The sequence below is a fragment of the Helianthus annuus genome, chromosome 9, assembly GCF_002127325.2.
Source record: "Helianthus annuus cultivar XRQ/B chromosome 9, HanXRQr2.0-SUNRISE, whole genome shotgun sequence".
NCBI classification, from domain to species: domain Eukaryota; kingdom Viridiplantae; phylum Streptophyta; class Magnoliopsida; order Asterales; family Asteraceae; genus Helianthus; species Helianthus annuus.
The window spans coordinates 153,448,881-153,470,061 of record NC_035441.2 but is presented as its reverse complement, the minus strand read 5'-3'; the positions used below and the strand labels follow the sequence as shown (position 1 = coordinate 153,470,061).

Sequence of the window (21,181 nt, the reverse complement as noted above, 5' to 3'; positions counted from 1 at the left end):
CCCCACTATCAACAATCCAATGACTACTGACAGTTCCTCCTGGAACACCCTGCACATGAACTCAAATGAATTAGTTGGAGATGGGGACCCAAGCCATTGTGGTCTTGGGTCTTCCATTTTCATCAATGACAATAACTTCTTGTCTTTGATGGTTGGTGAATTGTGATGGTCCCCCTGATTCAGTAACCGATTTTGGTTTCCAGGTCTGTTTTGTTTTACCATTGTCTTTCTTTAAAATTTTAACTTCTTGATTGTTTGAAGTTTTGGAATTTTCTGGTTTTACAGCAACAGATTGTTTTTGAACCACATCGGTTTTAATTGCTTTTTCAATCTTCTTGACCTGTTGGCGTTTCTGTTTCTTTTCCCTTTCTTTTGCAAGGCGGGGATCTTGTTTTACAGAAACAGATCGCTTATGGTCATTGTGGTCACGGGGAACATCAACCTTTTCTTTTTGCTTATGAAGATATGGACAATTTCGAATAATATGTCCAATTGTTCCACATTCAAAACATGATCTTCGTTCTACAAACCCCGAAGTATCATGTGATCGCTTAGCCGATGATGTTGAACTTTGTGAACCCGAGGTACTAGGCTTTGAACTGCTTGGTTCATTCCTTTTCTGTATAATAGCTTTCTTGACAAACTCTAAGTTAGATTTGTTTTCAAAAGTCTCAATTTTATCCGTTCCCGTCGATTTCACAAAGTTAACGTTTTTCTTCTTCTTTTGATTCGGCTTCTTTTGGACTTGAGCCGGTGATTTCTCTTTGGGCTTGGTGTGATTTTGCTGTTTTGGCACTGTTGATAATTTCTTGTTGCCAAATTGTTTTCGAATTTCAGCCTTTGGAATAGGAGGACACTGTGTAACTGTAACACGTGGTCCTGTCTTTCCCAGAAACTTACTTGTCGAATTTTCAAAGACTTTACAGATTAAAGATTGATTAACATTCTTAATGGGAAAATCTTTGTCTGAGTAAATTTTATCATCACCAACAAGAGTGTACAGTAAATTCACACTCTCCGGCTCTTCTGCAAATGAGGACTCAGTTGCAACAGTCTTAGCAGGTTTTACAGGGGGATCACATAGAATGTGATTCTCGAGAGGTATGTCCTCATTTTTGGCTACCGCATCAGACTTTGCTGGGACAGCGTCATCAGATTCATCATCAGAAGAATCAGCATCCTCAATCACAACTGGAGGATCTTGATTCTGTTCAGCACTTACAAAAGTATCTGCTGACACATCTGAATCTGAGGATACTTCCTTTTGGTATCCGAGTCCTGCAGCAAACTCTTTCACATCTAGAGGCACAGATGGTTCAAAGAACACCCTGTCCTCCTCATCCGGCATGGCATCATAATTATGTCTCACTGGTGGTGGACAATTCTTATAGCCTATGCACGTGACGTCCCTTTTCTCCTTTTGGACATCAATGATGTGATCCAACACATAGCTAGAACTCAAATAACTATCTAACTTGAGTTGGATTGCCTCACTTTCCGTTTTTACACAAACCATTTCTTTTTGCATTGTCTCAAGACGAGATATATACAAATTAATGTCCGTTTGCTTTCTGGAAACCATTTTAGTTAGTTCAGTTTTATCTTTCTTTAATTTTTCAATTACAGATTTGAACTCCTTTTCATGGTTTTCATAAAACATATTGGCTTCTGTGCATTTGGAAAGGTCCACAGTCAATTTCTGATTGTGGATAAAAGTCACATCATACTTTTCTTGCAAAGCTTCGTGCTTACTTTGCAAGTCACCCAAATTCTCATTCACAGTAGTATGTTTGTCTTGCAAGTCAAACAAACTAGCTTGTAAAGCATCATGTTTGTCTTGCAACTCAGACATACTTTTCTCCAAATCAGCACACCTAGCATGCAATCTATCACAGTCATCACAAATAATAGCAGTGGGTTCATCGACACATACCTGACTTGATGAACCGTCGACATTAGCCATAAAGGCTGAATGGAGAGAAGACGAAGTAAAAGCAGCTTGATCCACCAGAATAGATCTTCTTTGAGTTTCTGCTGCAGCTTCCCCCAAAAGTTCATCAATATCTGCATCGATTGCTGCATTTGATGTCTCACCCACATGATCATCATCAGAATTGGATGATTCTTCATCAACACTCCTGCTGTACCCAGAAGAGTCTTCATCTTCAGACGATTCACCACCACTGGCGGAAGATTCTCCACCACTGGTGTGCACTAACTCCTTCACAACTTGAGCAAAACATGCTGTTCCATCAGGAGCATCACCACCCAACTGGATTGACCAGTCACAACCTTCATCCACCTGAACCGCAAGTGCCCGGTTGGTTTGGTTGTTGACAGGCACCAACGTACGCTCATTGTTTCTGTTCTGCTGGTTGCCTTGATTTCTGAAGGGGTTTTGGTTCCCGTGCTGTGCTGGCTTTGTGCATTCCCGTTTAAAGTGACCCCGTTCACCACAGTTGAAGCACTTTACAGCCTGTTTATCGAACCCATACTTGGTGTCTCGCTTACTTTCCAAGCTGGTTCTGCCAGTACTCTCCATCCAATCCTTTGCCCTTCTCACAGCACTCGCAAAGGCCCACTTGATATCCATCAAGTCCATCTCTTCTTTATCAATCTGCCTATAATCTTCTTGTGTCAGATTAATGTTGCCAATCTGACCTTCAATTAACCCACAGTACGCGCTCACTACAGTGTTAAGCAGCTCCATGTGTTCCTTAGCTACTTCTACACTGACTTTAGAAAAGCTTGAAGTGTCGAGCTGTACAGTACTTGGCTTTGATTGTTGACCAGCAGATGATGTTCCTCCATAACATGCACGTTGTTGTTGAGCAGGAGGAGGAGGAGGTGGTTGTATTGGATTTCCATACATGTCTGTGGTGGGAGGTGGCTTAACAGGAACTTGCACCGGATTGCCATACATATCCGTGCTAGTGACAAACGCCGTTTGCAGTGGAGCATGTGGACCAGTTCTTGCAGACGAAGTACTGGAAGTTCCAAAATACATTTCTGGATTTTGTGGCAATGGAACTCTCTTCGCCTTTAATGTTTCCTCCTGATCCTTGTTTTCCAAAAGCTGCACGAAGTCGTTGATATTTGTAGTTTTCAACACTCCGTTATACTTCATGATTTCTAAGAAACTACTCCATTGGGGAGGCAAGGCATCAGCAAACTTTTTCACCACTTCTGATTGAGTTGTCGCTACCCCAAAATTATTCAACTCAGTAAGCAAATGATAAAACCGACTTGTCATGTCTCCCAAAGACTCCTTATCTAAGCATGTGAAACTGTCAAATTCCTTCTTGAGAAGATCGTGACGCAATTGGCGTGTTGCCTCATTCCCTACTCCTCTGGTTTTCAAACCGTCCCACAACTTCTTTGTAGTCTTGAAGCTGACAAACTGATGATAGATGTCTTTGCTTAACGCCTGAGTGAGAATGGCGTAGGCTTTCTTTTCCAGATCATATATTTTCTTTTGATCCTCTGGAAGGTCGGCAAAACTAGCAGTTGATGAAGCGGCGACTTCGATAGCTTGATCAAAATCTGTGGTGAAACGTATCCACAGCTCTGTATTTTGACCCAGAACAAATGTACGGAATCTATCAGCCCAACCTGGATACTCGTTTAAATGCATCAGCTTTGGAGGTCGATTCAAACTCCCTGTTTCGCTTTCGCTCAGTAAGATACTTTGGATACTCGGAGTTTGATTCGATACCAATGCCCATTGATTTCCCTGAGAAGATGTCGATACCGGAGACTCGCCCCATGAAGGCGATAGACTTGTAGACGTGTATTTTCCACTGTCTGGCGCCGGTGTACCCCACCATGAGGGAGTGGAACCTGAACTTGTATATTTACCACTGTCTGGGGCCGGATTCCACCAATTTGGATTCATGATTGATAAGCAAAATAAATGCTAAGTTAATATTCCGAAATATCACACACAGCCGAAGGATCCTGTTCGAAAGATCTAAAATCACAGAAACTTGTTAACAATAAGCAGACCACAATCGAAAGATCAAATCTTGTTCGAAGGATCAACAGTACTCGAAAGATCACTGTTGAATCTCGAACAATGATTTCGAAAGATTCACAAACTCGAAGGATTCACTATTTGAAAGATCCCTATCTTTCGAGTATATATCCTTATCTTTCGTATAGCAGTCTTTCGAATAGATTCCCTGATCGAAAGATATGTTTCGGACTTCGAAGGATGGGTCGAAAGATGATGATCTATCGAGCCTTCCTTGATCGAAAGATGGTCTTTCGATGTCGAAAGATATCTTTCGAGCGACTCTGACACACTGACACTGATGTGAAAGGTTGGTGAAAAGGTGATGGGTAGGTAAGGTCAACTTTCGGCAAAAGGGATGTGCAGGTTGTACTTTCCCACCAACTTTGAAAATGTTACCCAAAATAGACCACCTTATCCTAAAACCAGTCACCGGAACTTTTGACCGGAGATATGGCCGGAAATCACCAAAAGCTTAAAAACAAGTTTTTAAGTTACCCAACCCGCTTATGAACACTCCCGGTAAGTTTAGAACACGTTTTTATGCTAAGAAGTCCAAGAAAAACACTAAAAACGGGATCTAAACCAAGTGTCCAAACACACCAAGAACTTGAACAAAATCCCGGTTTTAAACAAGGTAAAGAGCCTTAGCTCTGATACCACTTGTAGGTCCCTCTCGGAGGATGACGAACCTAAACCTTGTTATACTAACCCACTAGCGAGTGCGGAATCCAAGCTAGCAAGCAAACCGGGATGAAGCAAGTATAAACACAAACACACAAGGTTCACCGATTAACACCACTTGTATTAATACGTATGAAAGGTTTCGGTTACAAGCACAATGTTCACAAATCTGTTTTGCAAACTCTCAAGTGTGTGTGTGTGTTTTCGGACAGAATGCTCTCAAACTCTCTATTTTTCTATCTGTGTGCGTCTGTTGTCTCAAGTCTATCTTCTAACATACACTGCATGGGTATATATATACCCATCTCAGGTTGCTTTGTCCGAAGGATCCGATAGATGGTCGAAGGATCATCTATCGATCACAATGTTATCGAAGGATTCACAGGGACCTCGAAGGATGATCTTTCGAGGTCCATCAATCGAAGCATATCTTTCGAGGAGATCGAAGGATCCACATCATCCTTCGATCTCTTATCCTTTGAGACAGACAACCATATACAATTATTGGCCAAGTCAAACCAGGAGGACGGTTGACTTGATCAACTTACAGGACTGACAAGGACATCGTTTACATCGTGACCGAATACAGACAAAGTACAGACACAAGTGCACCAACACTTTATGTCCCTTTCTTCCCTTTTCCATCCACACACTTCTCTTTTTGGCCATTTTCGTCATCTGAATCTCCCTTAATGGTTTCCAGAAACTTGGCATTAGATTCATCGGTGAGAGTTGAAGATGAAGAGTGGTTTGCTTGTTCAACTAAATCTTTGATAGCTGTTAGAGACTTGGTGAAGAGCCAATCAAGGGTATTGCTTGCTTTATCAAATCCTAGCAAATCTTGAAGACAGAAGAACTTTCTTGAGATGTCAATGGACAATCTCACCCTCCGATCTCTAAGGCCTCCAGCTGTGCAGATCTTACTATGCCCATCTTTCTTTGTGGTCACTATTTTCTTCTTATAGGAAGAAACTACTGACTCTAAAAGATCATCATGATCTTCATAAAACTGATGCTGCAGAACAAAGTCTTGTTTGAGTGTGCTAGCATCGTCGGTCATCACCGGAGGAAGACGAGCTTGACAGGTGTAGGTATGACAAACAAAATCGGTGGAGATAAATGGGTTGTTGATATCTTGGTGGTAGTTAAAGTCATGAATATCCTTATGGTTGTCAAGGAAAGAATTTGGAGAGAAGATATTGGTGGATGAGGGAACCTGTGAGAGGAAAACATTTTAGTTTAAAACAACAATAAGCAACAAAAGAAATATTAACTTTAGTCTAGCTTTGGTGTACAAGAAGTTTTATAGCCTCCCCGCTTCTCTTGTGTTGTGGGTTGGGCATCTTCTTTTCAGGGCACTAGGTAAGAGTTCAAGCCCGAGCCACCCCGGGTTTTAGTCCACTGTGCGTTACGCGAGAGAGATTCTCTCTTTTGGCGGCGCAAGCCCCTGCCTCTGGCAGTGGGTGGTATGGTTTCCCGGGGAACGCCGTTAGCCAAGCTCTGACGCCAGCGTAGGCCCGGTTAATACAACATAGTCTGGCCAGAGTGAGGTTAGGGCCCTCTGTTTAGGAGGGTGTGAGATCTCTCTCACAACAAGTTAAAGATTCTCACCGTTCAAAAACAAAGTGGAGAAAAATGATTGATGTACAATAGTATGTTTGTATATATATGGGATGATCAAATTAATACAAAGTTTAATTTGCCTAAAAAGTATAAGAAGCTTTATGTATATATATAATCAATCTAATTTAGTCACTAAATAGACAATTTACTGGTTGAATAGACATTTTAGTGGAAGTTATTAGTGACTGAGATGGGTGAAATTAGTTGGTGCAAGTGTTTATTAAAATTCTTCAAAATCACCTAGAAAAATATCTAGAAATTAATTGGCAATAGAATTGGTATTGCACCTTCTGGAGCATGATGAACATGAAGAAATATTGTTATTCGTGTTCATCAATTCAACTCGGTTGCCAAATTCATCATATTTATCCCTTGAATACATGATTTAGTTCAAGCGACGCCACCCCATTCAACTAGCTTAGACGGTAACTTTAAGAGTTTTTATATGGTTTTGATTTGGTGATGGCTAAGACAATAGCGCAAAAACGACCCTTTCGGTTATTTGATCTCTTAATTAAGCTAGGAAGCAAGTAACAAGAAGAACAAAGTTTTCTAGTTTCCTAAGTTGATAATGATCGGAACACCAGAAGATCCTCCCAGTTTTTTGTTTATTTAGGATCAAAGGCGAATAACATGAAAAACATGAAAAAACACGCTAATTTACATATATGTAATCACAAGGTAACTTCAATAGAATTTTAGTTCTGCTTTCTATTAATGTGGTTAAAAAAAAAATAATAATAATAATTAATTAATGGGTGTTTGCTTTAAAACTTGACGCGTTCTTCCGGGGACACCAACCGAACCAACAGCGTTAGCTACCACCCTTGCCTGAATTGCATTTTTGTTTTTATTGCAATTTTTAATGTTTAAATTACATTTTAATTATTTTTACTAATAGTTTTTTGATAAAAAAAATTCATTTATTACAAATAACATGATTATTAAAAAAATATGTAAAAGGTAGTGGTGAGGAAACACAGAAACTCGTAGAATGTCCGTAGGATTAAAAAGAAAATAATTGTTTCTAAAGATTTGTAAAAATATGACGTAAGTATGGATGGACTTGTAATCGTCAGCATTTTTTACATCTTTTCCCATTCTTTTTAAAGGGTAGAAATCTTTGTACATTTCGTATGGTCTCAAATCTAGAGGTTACTTTGGTGAAATATTACAACACACTACCAGAGAACATGAGAGACCTTTTTAAGTAAAAGGACAATTTTTTTTTTTTTTCACTACATGTAAAACTTTAATGTTGGAAGCTAGTCTAAAAATTTAAGGGTATTCTATTTTTTTTTATATTAGTGGTATCCTAACTTTAATGCTTAGCTCCACCATTATTAGTTATACCTAATACATAGTGTGACAAACAAACAAATACAGTAATACACATCTCCATATGATTAGTACTTCACATATATGTTTGAGTAACTAATTAATACACATATGACATATTCCAGATGAAAATCATTATACTGCAAGATCTCTTAAAATCTCTTGTCATGCTCTAACCTGAAAGCTTGAATCCTTTGATTGATTGGAAGTTTCTTGATCCATTGAACACTCCAAGCCTGATTCACAATCATCAAACTTTTTTGCACGATTTTTTTCCTTTGTTCTTTTTCTAGCTCTTTCTCTTGCCTCTGCCCTTGACTGTTCTCTAGAAAAACTCTCCTGAGATCTAACTTTGGCTCTTTGAGTCCCTTTCTTCCCTTTTCCATCCACACGTTTCAGTAATGACTTCTCTTTTTGGGTATTTTCGTCATCTGAATCTCCCTTAATGCTTTCCAGAAACTTGGCATTAGATTCATCAGTGAGAGCTGAAGATGAAGAGTGGTTTGTTTGTTCAACCAAATCCTTGATTGCTGTTAGAGACTTGGTGAAGAGCCAATCAAGGGTTTTGCTTGCTTTATCAAACCCTAGCAACTCTTGAAGACAAAAGAACTTTCTTGAGATGTCAATGGACAATCTCACCCTCCGATCTCTAAGGCCTCCAGCTGTGCAGATCTTACTATGCCCATCTTTCTTTGTGGTCACTATTTTCTTCTTATAGGAAGATACCACTGACTCTAAAAGATCATCATGATCTTCAGAAAACTGGTGCTGCAGAACAAAGCCTTGTTCGAGTGTGGTAGCTTCTTCAGTGACCTGGGGAACATGAGCTGGACCGGTGTAGGTGTGACAAACAAAATCAGTAGAGATAAATGGGTTGTCGATTTCCTGGGGATAGTTAAAGTCATGGTTATCTTTTTGGTTATCAAAGAAAGACTTTGAAGGAGAGAAGGCATTGGTGGATGAGGAAAGCATTGTAATTTAAAAAAATAATAATAAGCAAGAATAAAAATAATTAACTTCTGTCTAGCTTGGTGTTTAACTAGAAATTTATAGCCTCCCCTCTACCTGTGTTGTGGGTTTGTACTGGCATCTTCTTTTTTGGGCACTATATATTAACTAAAATATAGAAAATGTACATTTAAAAGTAATTTTTTAACGGCAAATTTCTTTTCTTGTTGTTATCTATTGGATTTGAATCTAAAATCTTCCCCTCCCAAAGTATTTAAAAGTAACTGATAGCAAGTGGAGAAAAATGATTGAAGATCAATAATATGTGTAATGTTATTTAATGGTTAAATAGACAATTTAATGAAAGTTATTAGTGACTTGGTGTCTAGGATGATTTAAATTAGTTTTTTTTAAAGGGTGACTTTCTATGTATAGCATCTACTGGTCATCGGGTTCTTGTCAAAGATAATCCCCTGTCAGCCCCGTCTCTGGACGCGATGTTCTATCGGGCCCTGACCGCCGCGCAAACTGACCTTCACCTGGAAACCATACTGCCCCCATACAAGAACCTCGCTGGGGTAACAGTTGGGTAAAACCGGGTTGCCCTCCGGATCGAACCATGCCTCGGTAGGAAACGATCCATCATTGGGACGTCCCGCACCTTTTGCTACAGCCGGGAAAATCACCTAGTAAAATTTCTATAAATTATATAAATATTATTAACGAAGAACGGTAGTAACTTTATTTTTATAATAATATATATTTTTTTGTTTTCTTTTTATTTATTTTATTTAAATTTATTATAATAGTTTATTATATTTACCTTTAATAATATATTTTTAATTTTTTCTCTTTTTTAAATCATATATTTCCTATACTATTTTTAATAAGTTTTTTTCTTTTTTTTTAGAAAATATATTAGTTTATCGATTAATTTGATACTTTTTTAATAATTTACATTTATAACTTTTTTTCCAAAAACTTAAGTACGTAGTTGTGCTTAATTTTTTCCCCGACATTCTCTTATAAATTTTGTTAAAAACGAAGTTGTACTCTAAATAAAATATTTATTTAGTATATGTTGACGAAGGACGATGAACAGTAAGTTTATTTTTATAGCAATATATAGTTTTTGTTTTTCTTTTATTTAATATATTATAATAGTTTGTTATTATATTTACTTTTAATAACATATTTTAAATTTTTTTCTCTTTTTTAAAACCATATATTTCCTATACAATTTTTTAATATATTTTTTTTTCTTTTTTAGAACTGTTGGGATTGAATCCTACAAAGGAACAGATGATATATAGCCAAAACTGGTTCAAAGCAGTGGATCATCATAATCAGTGCTTATACAAAGACTTTCCCCTTGACAGTGGCTCTAACAACTGATAGTCTATAAACACTGATCATCCCAACCACTACTAATAGGCCAAGCACTGATGAAGATTAAAGAACTGAAGCAATTTATTGTGGATACGGCTCGTTTCGGTTAGCCTACGTTACGAAGTGAATACCGAAGCACGATATCCTCCATCGAGTCTTGGAACGAATTCGACTTTGTACGTGATGAAGAACAGTTGTGTATGTGCAATCTGTTAGAAGTTAGTTTCTGTTTGCTGTTATTTGATTATCTAGAAGTCTGCATGAAGCAACCTGCAAACCCACGAAGAATCACCATGAACGAATAACCTGCATGGCTTATATCCTGCATGGCGAAGAACCCTCTTGGCCGAAGAGCCTGCATTGGCGAAGAACCTGAATGGTGAAAGACCTGCATGGATTCCAACAAAAGACCTCCATCTTTCGTGGGTTAATATTGTTCGCAGAAAGTCAACAAAGAGCCTAATGTTCTTCGTGGGTCATCATCTTTCGTGGGCTCATGTTCAGGCCCAGTACAATGTTTCGTAGGTTAGAAGATAAGGTTGATTATAAAAGCAGCTCACAACAACAGTTTAGAGGAGAGCACACAGAGAGTTTTGAGAGAGTTCTACATCTTGTAACATCCTTGTACTAAAACTCTTCTGCATAATACATTTGAGCTTTAACTTTGAATCTTTTCTTGTATTTTGTGTGTTCTTTGCTCGGTTGCTTATCCATTTGGATTCCGCACTTGCGGGTGTGTTCGATAACAAGGAAAAGGTGTTCTAGATCCTCCACTAGGGACCTACAAGTGGTATCAGAGCTTTGGCTCTCTTCCTTGTTAAAACCGAGCCTTGTGACGTGTTTTTCAAACAAAATCTTTGAAGGTTTTGAAACTTTGATTGTGTTTAAAACTGAATTTTCAAGTTTTTGAAACTAAATAGGTTATAAGTTTAAGACCTTGTTAAAATTTCTCGTAAACACCTTGTTAAAATACACGGAGACATGTTAAAATCGGGTTTTTCTTACAATTTCTTGCAAAAATCTTGTTCAAAAATCTTTCCGGTGAGTTGTTTTAACCAGAAAAGTCATTGGATTATTGTTGGCTTTGGAAGATATTCTGGATTTTGTCTGAAAAAGATTCACCAACTTTTGCTTAAAATAGAATTTTTCTCACCAACTTTTACCAACTTTCACATAATTCCGTATTCACGAAACACCTTAGTCAACGAACAATTGTTAAGAGTCAAAGACGAACCAATTTGTTTGTCTTATTCAGCAATTTTTCACAAAGTTTCACGAAAAACATGTTTTACGAAATATTGCATCTTTCGTGGGTTTCATTGGGCTTCAGACTGAACTCATTGGGCTAGTTGTTCTTCGTGGATTGGAGCTTGTATTTCACGAACATCCTGTTGTTCTTCGTGGGCCAGGCTTTCACAAATTCTCATCTTCACGAAAATCTCAATCTTTCGTGGACATCTTTGGGCCTGGGTTCGCAAACAATTAGTTCTTAGTCCAATTAGTTATTCGTCAATTATTTGGGCTCCATCATCAATATTATTTTTCGTAGGCCTCATTTATTCTTGGTGAGATTTGGGCTTATTGACTAGGCTCAAAACTATCTTTCGTTGACTAGTATTGGGCTTGCTATTTTTCGTGAAATTTTTGCCTTTCAGTGGATTCATTGGAGGTTTATAAAATTGTTTTAATTGTGTTAAGTCGGTTCTTTTCAATCCATCATGAGTTCAAATTGGTGGGGTTGGAAACCTGTCCCTAATGCAGATAATATGTATACGCAAAAGGGCTTATCTCCATCATGGGCTGAGTCTCCCACTCCCTCGTCTTCATTAATTCCATCACAAGTAAGTTCAATTACGGCAAATCAGTGGGCATTTGTTACTAACCAAAATCAAAGCATTCAAAGTCTTTTTTTGAGCGAAAATGAAACAGGAAGTAACAACCGTCCACCAAAGCTCATGCGTATGAACAGTATCCCGGATGGCAAGATAGATTTCATACATATATTCTTGGGCAAAACACGGAGTTTCGGTTGTCTTTTACCTCGGAATTCGATCAAGCACTTGAAGAAGCCGGTTCAAATGCCGCGTCATTGGCTTATCTTACTGCCGATGAGAAGAAGAAATATGATTTAGAGAAGAAGGCGTTCTCAATTCTAGCTCAAGCTTTAAACAAGGATATCTACCATCAATTTGCGAGTTTCAAAACTACAAAAAGGTTATGGGATGCGTTAAAGGTGAGAGGTCAAGGAAATGTGGCGTCACGCAAACTGTGATCACGATTTGCTCAAAAAGGAATTCGACGGCTTCATGGGTATGGAAAGGGAGTCGTTGGGAGATAGGGCAAGTCGATATTATCATCTGCTGAGTGAGTTGGGTAATTTTGGGGTAGTGGTAACTCCAGAAGAAGTTGTCACAAAGTTTGCTGATGCATTGCCAGTTCAATGGAATGGATTCTTGGAAATTCTGAAGTATAATGGCATTTTGGCTACGACCAACATCCATGATTTCATTCAACTTTTGGAGAACAAGAATCAAGAAGAAATCAGGAAGGCAAAAAGAGTTCCGGTGCCAAAAATCCTGAAATATATTATGGAAATTGTGGAGGCACTAGCACTGTTACAAGACCTGCTCAACATGCTCAGCTACAAACGACTTTTGTCTCAAGCACCGATATGTATGGAACACCACAACCAGTTGCCTCAGAGCAGAGCTATCAGTCTACTGGAGTACCATCATTTCTTGATCCAAACTACAAAGGTCAACAACAAGCTTGTTATGGAAACACTTCATCAACAGTCAATGTTGGTCAATCAACTAATCCAAACACAGTTCGGCTAGACACTTCAAGTTTCTCAAAAGTGAGTGTTGAGGTGGCAAAGGAACATATGGAGCTGTTAAACAGTTTGGTGAGTGCATACGTTACGAAGTGAATACCAAAGCACGATATTCTCCATCGAGTCTTGGAACGAATTCGACTTTGTGCGTGATGAAGAACAGTTGTGTATGTGCAATCTGTTAGAAGTTAGTTTCTATTTGCTGCTATTTGATTATCTAGAAGTCTGCATGAAGCAACCTGCAAACCGACGAAGAATCACCATGAACAAATAACATGCATGGCTTATATCCTGCATGGCGAAGAACCCTCTTGGCCGAAGAACCTGCATCGGCGAAAAACCTGAATGGTGAAAGACCTGCATGGATTCCAACGAAAGACCTCCATCTTTTGTGGGCTAATATTGTTCGCAAAAAGTCAACGAAGAACCTAATGTTCTTCGTGGGTCATCATCTTTCATGGGCTCATGTTTAGGCCCAGTACAACGTTTCGTAGGTTAGATGATAAGGTTGATTATAAAAGCAGCTCACAGCAACAATTTAGAGGAGAGCACACAGAGAGTGTTGAGAGAGTTCTACATCTTGTAACATCCTTGTACTAAAACTCTTCTGCATAATACATTTGAGCTTTAACTTTGAATCTTTTCTTGTATTTTGTGTGTTCTTTGCTCGGTTGCTTACCCGTTTGGATTCCGCACTTGCGGGTGTGTTCGATAACAAGGAAAGGTGTTCTAGATCCTCATCTAGGGACCTACAACTAAACCGTTCTAATGGTTTGGCTTTCTCAACAACATGCTTTATTTTCAAATCACGTTTGTTTTACATTATCATTTGCTCGGTTTCATCGCAACACGCGACGTATAAAAACTAGCTAGATTAAAAGTACAATTGCTATTGCACCTTCTAGAACATGATGAACATGAAGAAATAATTTTATTGGTGTTCATCAATTCAATTCTTTCAAAAATCACCTAGTCAAATTATTACATGACTATTATCTACATATCTTAGTTTTGTGGAGTGTTTATTATCACTAATTGAATTCTAGTTTATATTTGCAGAATTGCGGATGATTTTCTTGAATGTTTTTTTTTTGTTTTATGATTGTTACCATTTTCCGACGACACTAAAACCATTGACAATATTGCTTTCTTTACCTCATAATGTGAGTTGATGAAACCAAAATTTAGGTTTATAATGAACTCGGGTTAACTTTGTACAATAGTAATCAAGTTTCAAGAGTGTTCTAATTAGGCCACTAATAATTTTTTTTTGTTTCAATTAGGTCATTCAAGTTTCATTTGATGTTTCAATCCTAGATATTTTACCTAAATAGAAGGTCATCCATCCAACATGACATTTATTTAAAAAATTTGTTGACATGGCACATAAATGCCAAATGGGTTAGAAAAAAAATGCGAAATAGATTTAAAAAAATTTTAAAAAATTGTGGAAAAGTTAAAAACATGCGAAAAAAATTAAAAATGTGATTTTTTTTTCAAAATCTCTAAAAAGTTGTCAAAATTTTTATAAAATCGTGAAAAATGGTTAGATGTCAGTAAATTTTTAATGAAAGAAAGTACTAATTACTCCTACACCAAAAACATTTAAATTATAGTCATAAAAGAAGATAAACAACTAACCATAAATAAATGTCATGTAGGACTATACCTGCTATTCAGGTAAAATATCTAGCATTAGAACACCAAAATAAAGTAGAATGATCTAATTGGAACAATAAATTTTATTAGTGACCTAATTGGAACACTTCTAAAACTTCATTACTATCGTGTGGCATATTCCCATTCTAAAAAATGCATATATTTATGTAGAGTTAATAACACAGATGGCCCTTAAAAATTTAGGTTCATAATGAATTCTAAAGAATGCATATATTTATGTAGAGTTAATTACATAGATATTCTTTGTGGTTTATTGAAAATAACACCTTTGAGCATTAACTTTTTTATTTGTAACATGTTTAGGTTATATAGTTTCGATTTTGTAACACTTTTTAATATTAAGGCTAAATGTTGGTAATTTTTCCGTTAAATCAGTGTAAAGAGACTAAAATACCCTTATAAACTCAAGGGGGGCATTTTGTAATATACTATTATCACTGATGGAAGAGACTTCAACAAATCCTATTTCACTCAACGAAGGTCACCCAACTCCTCATCCAAAACCACCACTAGACACACCTCCACCATCCAATCCACAATACCACCCCAACCCCTCCGTTCTACCTGTCGGTATCCCAACTCTTCTTTTCTTCTTCTTGTTCTTCTTCTTCTTCTCTCTCTCTGCTGAAATTGTGAACAAACTTTAATTTAGGTGAGATGAAAAAAGGGATTAGAGTTTTTGTTTCACAATACTCTCGACAGCGATGGAGATGACAAGTTCTTGATCTAGTGAAGGAGAATAGGGTGATGGCAAGGGACTAACTGGGCAATGACCGTCACGGAGAGTCCTGTTGAAGATTCAAAAGTAGTTAGGGCTTGGGATGTGGTTGGGGTTGTAGGTAGGGTGCATGGAGCAGAGAATAGAGAATGATTTGGTAGATTTGAAGTGAGGGAGAGTACGGACTGTGATGGTGCCGATGACAACGGTAGTGATCAGAGGGAGCAATGTGGGGGTGGGGAATATAACGCCGCCATGGTGGTGGATGCAGGTGTGTGTGAGAATGGCAAAACCGTCTTTTAAATTGGGTGTTTTTTTAAAGCATCCTATTTGATTAAAAAATGGATGAAAGTATTGTTTTATAAAAATATATGGAGTATAAATATTTTATTTTTTATACTTTTAAATATTTTATTTTAATTTTTGTATTTAAATAGATAATTCTAATCTAATTTGATTAAATTGCAAAAAAGTGATCCTTGTTATTGTTAGGGGAGGATTTTCCAATCCTAAGGATCCTGGATCCTCAAGTACTGCCAGGATCACGGATCCTCAATTTTGTTTGAATTAAGGATCCTCAGAAGATATTGCAGGATCAGGATTCAGGATCCTTGTTGTTATCCTTATACTAACGGTTGCCTTCATTATGTTTAAGTTTGTTTTGAAGGAGTATACGCTTTGGAACTGGTCTTGCCGATATTGTTGGGGAATATGCCCTCAATATTCCGCACGTGCATGGCTTTGTGAACGTTATGGAGATCGTGGGAAGCTTGCACATTTAGCGGATAGTTAGTTGTTTTAGTTATTTCTAATTTTAAAAGGGGATAACAAGCTTGAGTTAGAACACTTGGGCTACTTTTAGCAAACACACACTCTCGAAACAGCTCTCAATAGCTCTCAACAGTTCACTTGGCGATCTCATACATTTTTACACATTACACTTTAGTGATCCTTGTAACAAGCTTGTTATCATCCCGAGTTGTAACAATCATTCGTTTAATTTTAGTTGGTGATCGGTAGTTTCCATGACCCGAGGTTTTTTATGCCGGAGATCAACTCTTGATCAAGGGCTTTTTCCTCGTATAAATCCTTGTGTCACTCGTTAATTTGATTTGCAAGTTGTTCATACAATTGTTCATTGATTAAAGCATCACACCTCACAACAAAAGATTTGGTTGCATTATCCTTGCTTGATTTTTGACCAAAACAGTTTGGCGCCCACCGTGGGGCAATTGGTGCTTCATTCCTAAGAAATTTTTGTCTTTGTGATCATTTCGGTTCATTACAACCAAGCAGATGGCTTCTTCAGCAAAGAGCACTTCAAGTTCAATGCCGGCAATCAGTTCTTCACAGGGCGTTCCACCTTTGCCTCCACCACCTTCTGGATCTCAGAAGAATGCTGAGAATGCTGCAAAGAGACCAATCCCCATTTTTTCAAAACCACCAACTTCTTCTCTTTCTTCTAATCCTACTACTAGTGATCTTTTTACTTTAATTTTGCAGATGAAGGACCACATATAAGAGCAGGATAAAACCAACGAAAGGATCCTCAAGGAGATTGGTGATATCAAGAAACAGAAGAGATCAGTGGAGGATCATTCTCCATTGATGCCTATATCGCTGAATTTCGACACTCCGGTCATAACCTCCCAGCATTCTGCAGCTCTGGATGTCCAATACCTGGGGGGATTAACAGGAATGCGTTCTGGATCGTCGGCTATGACTCAGGCTCTAGGATCCTACTTTCAACCTTCAGGATCCTCTGTTCAGCATCAGGGATCCTTCTTCCAGCATCAGGGATCCTTCACCAATTTAGGAGGGTACATGGGGACACAGCCAGCTCTAGGATCCTCTCAGGTTCAAGGATCCTCTCAGGTTCAAGGATTCTCTTAGGTTCAAGGATCCTCCTTTTAGCCTCAAGGATCCTCATCGCAGGTTTTTGGATCCATGGATTATACTCCAAGACCCCCATTTACAACACATCAAGGATCCAACATCTTTCAGGATCAAGGATCCTTAAGAAGTGTGCAACCTGGAAGTTCAGATGTTCATCAAGGAGACTTCATACCAATGCAGACCATTGCTTCTTCTGGTCCTTCAGTCAAACCAGAATCCCGTCAATATGGATTCTGTTAGGGGAAGATTTTCCTGTAATCAGTGATCCTCAAATGGCTGTCGGGTTTAAGGATCCTTAATTCTGTCTGAATTGGTGATCCTGAGAGAGTATTGTAGGATCAGGATCCAGGATCATCGTAGTGATCCTTACACTAACAATTTTCTACTTTGAATATGGAATTGTTTTGCAGGAGTACGTGCTTGGACTTGGTCATAGCGATATTCCTAGAGCATATTCTCTTTTATTCCACACGTGCTTGACCATGGTGAATGTTATAGAGATCGTGGGGAGAGGGCATGAATTGCGTATAGTTAGTTATTTTAGATATTTACTAAATTTAAAAGGGGATAGTGAGCTAGATTAGAACACTTGGCTATTTTTGGCTACAAACACACACTCGTACTGCTCTCATCAGTTACAACACTTTGCTCGGCGATTACACACCATTGTTACACATTTCACTCTAGTGATCCTTGTAACTAGCTCGCTATCATCCGAAGTTGTAACACACATTTTATTTAATTCAAGTTGGGGATCGGTAGTTTCCATCACCCGAGGTTTTTTATGCCGGAGATCAACTCTTGATCAAGGGCTTTTTCCTCGTATAAATCATTGTGTCACTTGTTCATTACATTTCTAGGTGATCCTTAATATTGTTCATTAATTCAAGCATCACACCTCACATCTAAAGATTTGGTTGCATTATCTTAGCTCGATTTTTGACCAAAACAGTTTGGCGCCCACCGTGGTGCAATTGGTGCTTCATTTTTGAGAAACATCGTTCATTTCGGTTATTCCGGTTCATCACATTCAACCGGATGGCTTCTCAAGGAAAACCCACTTCAAGTGCAATGTCTGCGGTCAATTCATCCCAAGGCGTTCCACCTTTGCCTCCATCACCTTCTGGATCCCAGAAGAATACTGAAAAGAAACTGACTCCTATTTTCTCAAAACCTCCAACTTCTTCTTCATCTTATACTCCTACTACTAGTGACCTTTTTACTTTAATTTTGCAGATGAACGATCACATACTGCAGCAGGATAAGACTAACGAAAGGATTCTCAGAGAAATTGGAGATATCAAGAAACAGAAGAGATCGGCAGAGGATCATTCCCCATTGATGCCCAGATCTTTGAATTTCGACACTCCGGTCATAACCTCTCAGCATTCTGCAGCCCCAGACATCCAATACTTGGGTGGAACAAGAGGAATGCACTATGGATCCTCAGCAACGTCTCAGGCTTTAGGATCCTATTTTCAACCAGCAGGATCCCTCTCTCAGTATCAAGGATCCTTCGTTAGCTCAGGAGGATACATGGGGACACAACAGGTTCTAGGATCCTCTCAGATTCATGGATCCTCTCAGGTTCAAGGATCCTCTCAGGTTGAAGGATCCTCTCAGGTTCAAGGATTCTCTCAGGTTCAAGGATCCTCCTTTCAGCCTCAAGGATCCTCTCAGGTTTTCGGATCCATGGATTATCCTCCAAGACCCCCGTTCACAATGCATCAAGGATCCAGTGTTTCCCAGGATCAAGGATCCTTAAGAAGTTTGCAACCGGGAAGTTCTGATGTCCATCAGGGAGACTTCATTCCAATGCAAACCATTGCTTCTTCTGGTCCTTCAATCATACCAGAGTCTCGACAATATGGATTCACATCCGGGATTCCGAGCTTGAATCCGCCGGGAGGTAACACTTTAAATAATTCTTATACCACTAACCATGGCCTAATGCAAGATACAGGTATCAATCAAGCTATGGCTAGGGAGTTACAAAAGCTTAAGGATATGATATCCAGTGTTCCAGGGGTGGTTAAGCCTATTCCTGAAATTGCAGATGGGAGCCATAAGATATCTCGTTTTGCACCACCTATTTGTGATGCTGAGATACCCAAAAGGTTCCAGATACCAACCATGAAGTTATATGATGGCTCCACAGATCCTGAAGAACACATAGCTCAATACAGAGAAAGGATGGAGATTAACCCCATCCCAGAGAGGTTAAAGGAAGCATGTCTATGCAAGGGATTTGGATCCACACTCACAGGATCAACTCTTAAATGGCTGCTAAGTCTTCCCCCTACTCTATTACTTCATTTGCTAATCTAGTTAACCTGTTTAATAACAAATTTTCTTGTAGTAGAAAGTTTGAACGATTAACTAGTGATTTGTATAGGGTAATTCAAGGTCAAAATGAATCACTTAGAGATTATATCACTAAGTTTAGTAAGGAATCCTTAGATATCCCTAACCTGGATATAGCTACGGCTGTAGAAGCCTTTAAAATGGGTTTACTTAGGGATTCGTTATTCTATGATGATCTTGTTATGACCCCATGCAGGAATCTCGATGAGGTAAGAACCAGGGCCCTTAGGTTCATTCGATTGGAAGATGACAAAAGGATCCAGGAGAGACTAGCAGGATCCTCAAAACAGGAAAAGCAAGGATCCTCTTTCAAGAGCAACAAGTTCAAATCCTACAACAAGTCTGATAACCCGAATGTGCATGCAGTAGAACAGGAAGAGGATGATGAGGATTATCCTCCTATCTCTGAATACTGTTTTTCTGTTGATAACAATGAACTGATTCTTGCGATGCAGAATTTAGGTGAGAAAGCTAGGTGGCCAAGAAAAAGTGATAAACCAGCTGCTACGAAAGACAAATCAAAATGGTGTGCTTATCACGAGGATTTTGGGCATCTCACTAAAGAGTGCATTGCACTAAGAAAAGAAATTGGTTACTTGTTAAACAAGGGGCACTTAAAAGAACTTTTGGGACGAAAGAAATCAAGAACCCAGGATCCTGAAAGGATCCCAAAAAAAGCTCCAGCTCCTCCAGCAGATGCACAAGTTATAAACTTCATATCCGGAGGGTCAGACATTTGTGGTACTTCCTTTTCAGCAGCCAAAAGACATGCAAAGGAAACCAAGATGGATAATGGAGACAGACCCATTCGAACATCTAGTGTTACCATGGATAAAGTCATAACTTTTGATGAGGATGATCGTGTTGACATTCAGGGTCCTCATCACGATGGTCATGTTATTACTCTTTTTATTTCTAACCATTTTGTTCGCAGGATACTTATAGATGGAGGAAGCTCCGTGAACATCATCCAGCTTGATGTCCTTAAGAAGATGAATATTCCTGAATCCGATATTATACCAAGATCCTCAGTGCTTGTGGGATTCAGTGGGGAGACCAAGAATACTCTGGGGGACATCAAACTCCCAATCTATATCGAAGGATTACATTCTTATCAAAAATTTTGTGTTATAGATTGCTTATCTTGTTGTAATGTTATCCTTGGCAGGCCTTGGATACATGACATGAAGGCAGTCCCATCCACTTATCGTCAATGTGTGAAGCTTCCTAGTCCATGGGGGGTGGTGAAAATTTAGAGCGATCAGCAAGAGGCTAAGAACTGCTACACTTCATCAATGAAACCAGCCTCAAGGCCTAGAGAGCAATAGCAATCAAAGTATCCTCCAAGGGATGTCTTGGAGGCAAGAGAGCAGGATGTAGAAGAAATCCTTATGGATCCTCATGATCCTGAATCCAAGATTTACATAGGATCATGGATCCTTAGCAAAATAAAAGAGGATTTGGTATCCTTCTTCAAAAGGAGAAAATACCTTTGCATAGAAACACGAAGATATGACAGGTATATCTAAGGATATAATTACTCATAAACTTGGCATTGACAGGTTATTCAAACCAATCCATCAAAAGAGAAGGAAGTTTGCACCAGAAAGAAATGCCATTATCCAGGAGGAGGTAGAAAAATTACTCCGAGCAGGTATGATAAGAGAGGTTAAGTATCCAAGATGGTTGGCCAATG

General features: G+C 38.7%; 1 protein-coding gene and 1 pseudogene across 1 annotated transcript; both read right to left on the bottom strand.

Moving 5' to 3' along the window:
- Positions 1–5,315: 5,315 nt before the first annotated feature.
- LOC110870737 lies at positions 5,316–5,929 on the bottom strand (annotated as a pseudogene).
- Positions 5,930–7,458: 1,529 nt separating this feature from the next.
- On the bottom strand, positions 7,459–8,855 carry LOC110871739 (transcription factor CYCLOIDEA). Its single transcript, XM_022120464.2, has one exon. It carries the CDS (start codon positions 8,627–8,629, stop codon positions 7,823–7,825), a length of 807 nt encoding a protein of 268 aa, XP_021976156.1. The 5' UTR covers positions 8,630–8,855; the 3' UTR covers positions 7,459–7,822.
- Positions 8,856–21,181: the final 12,326 nt, after the last annotated feature.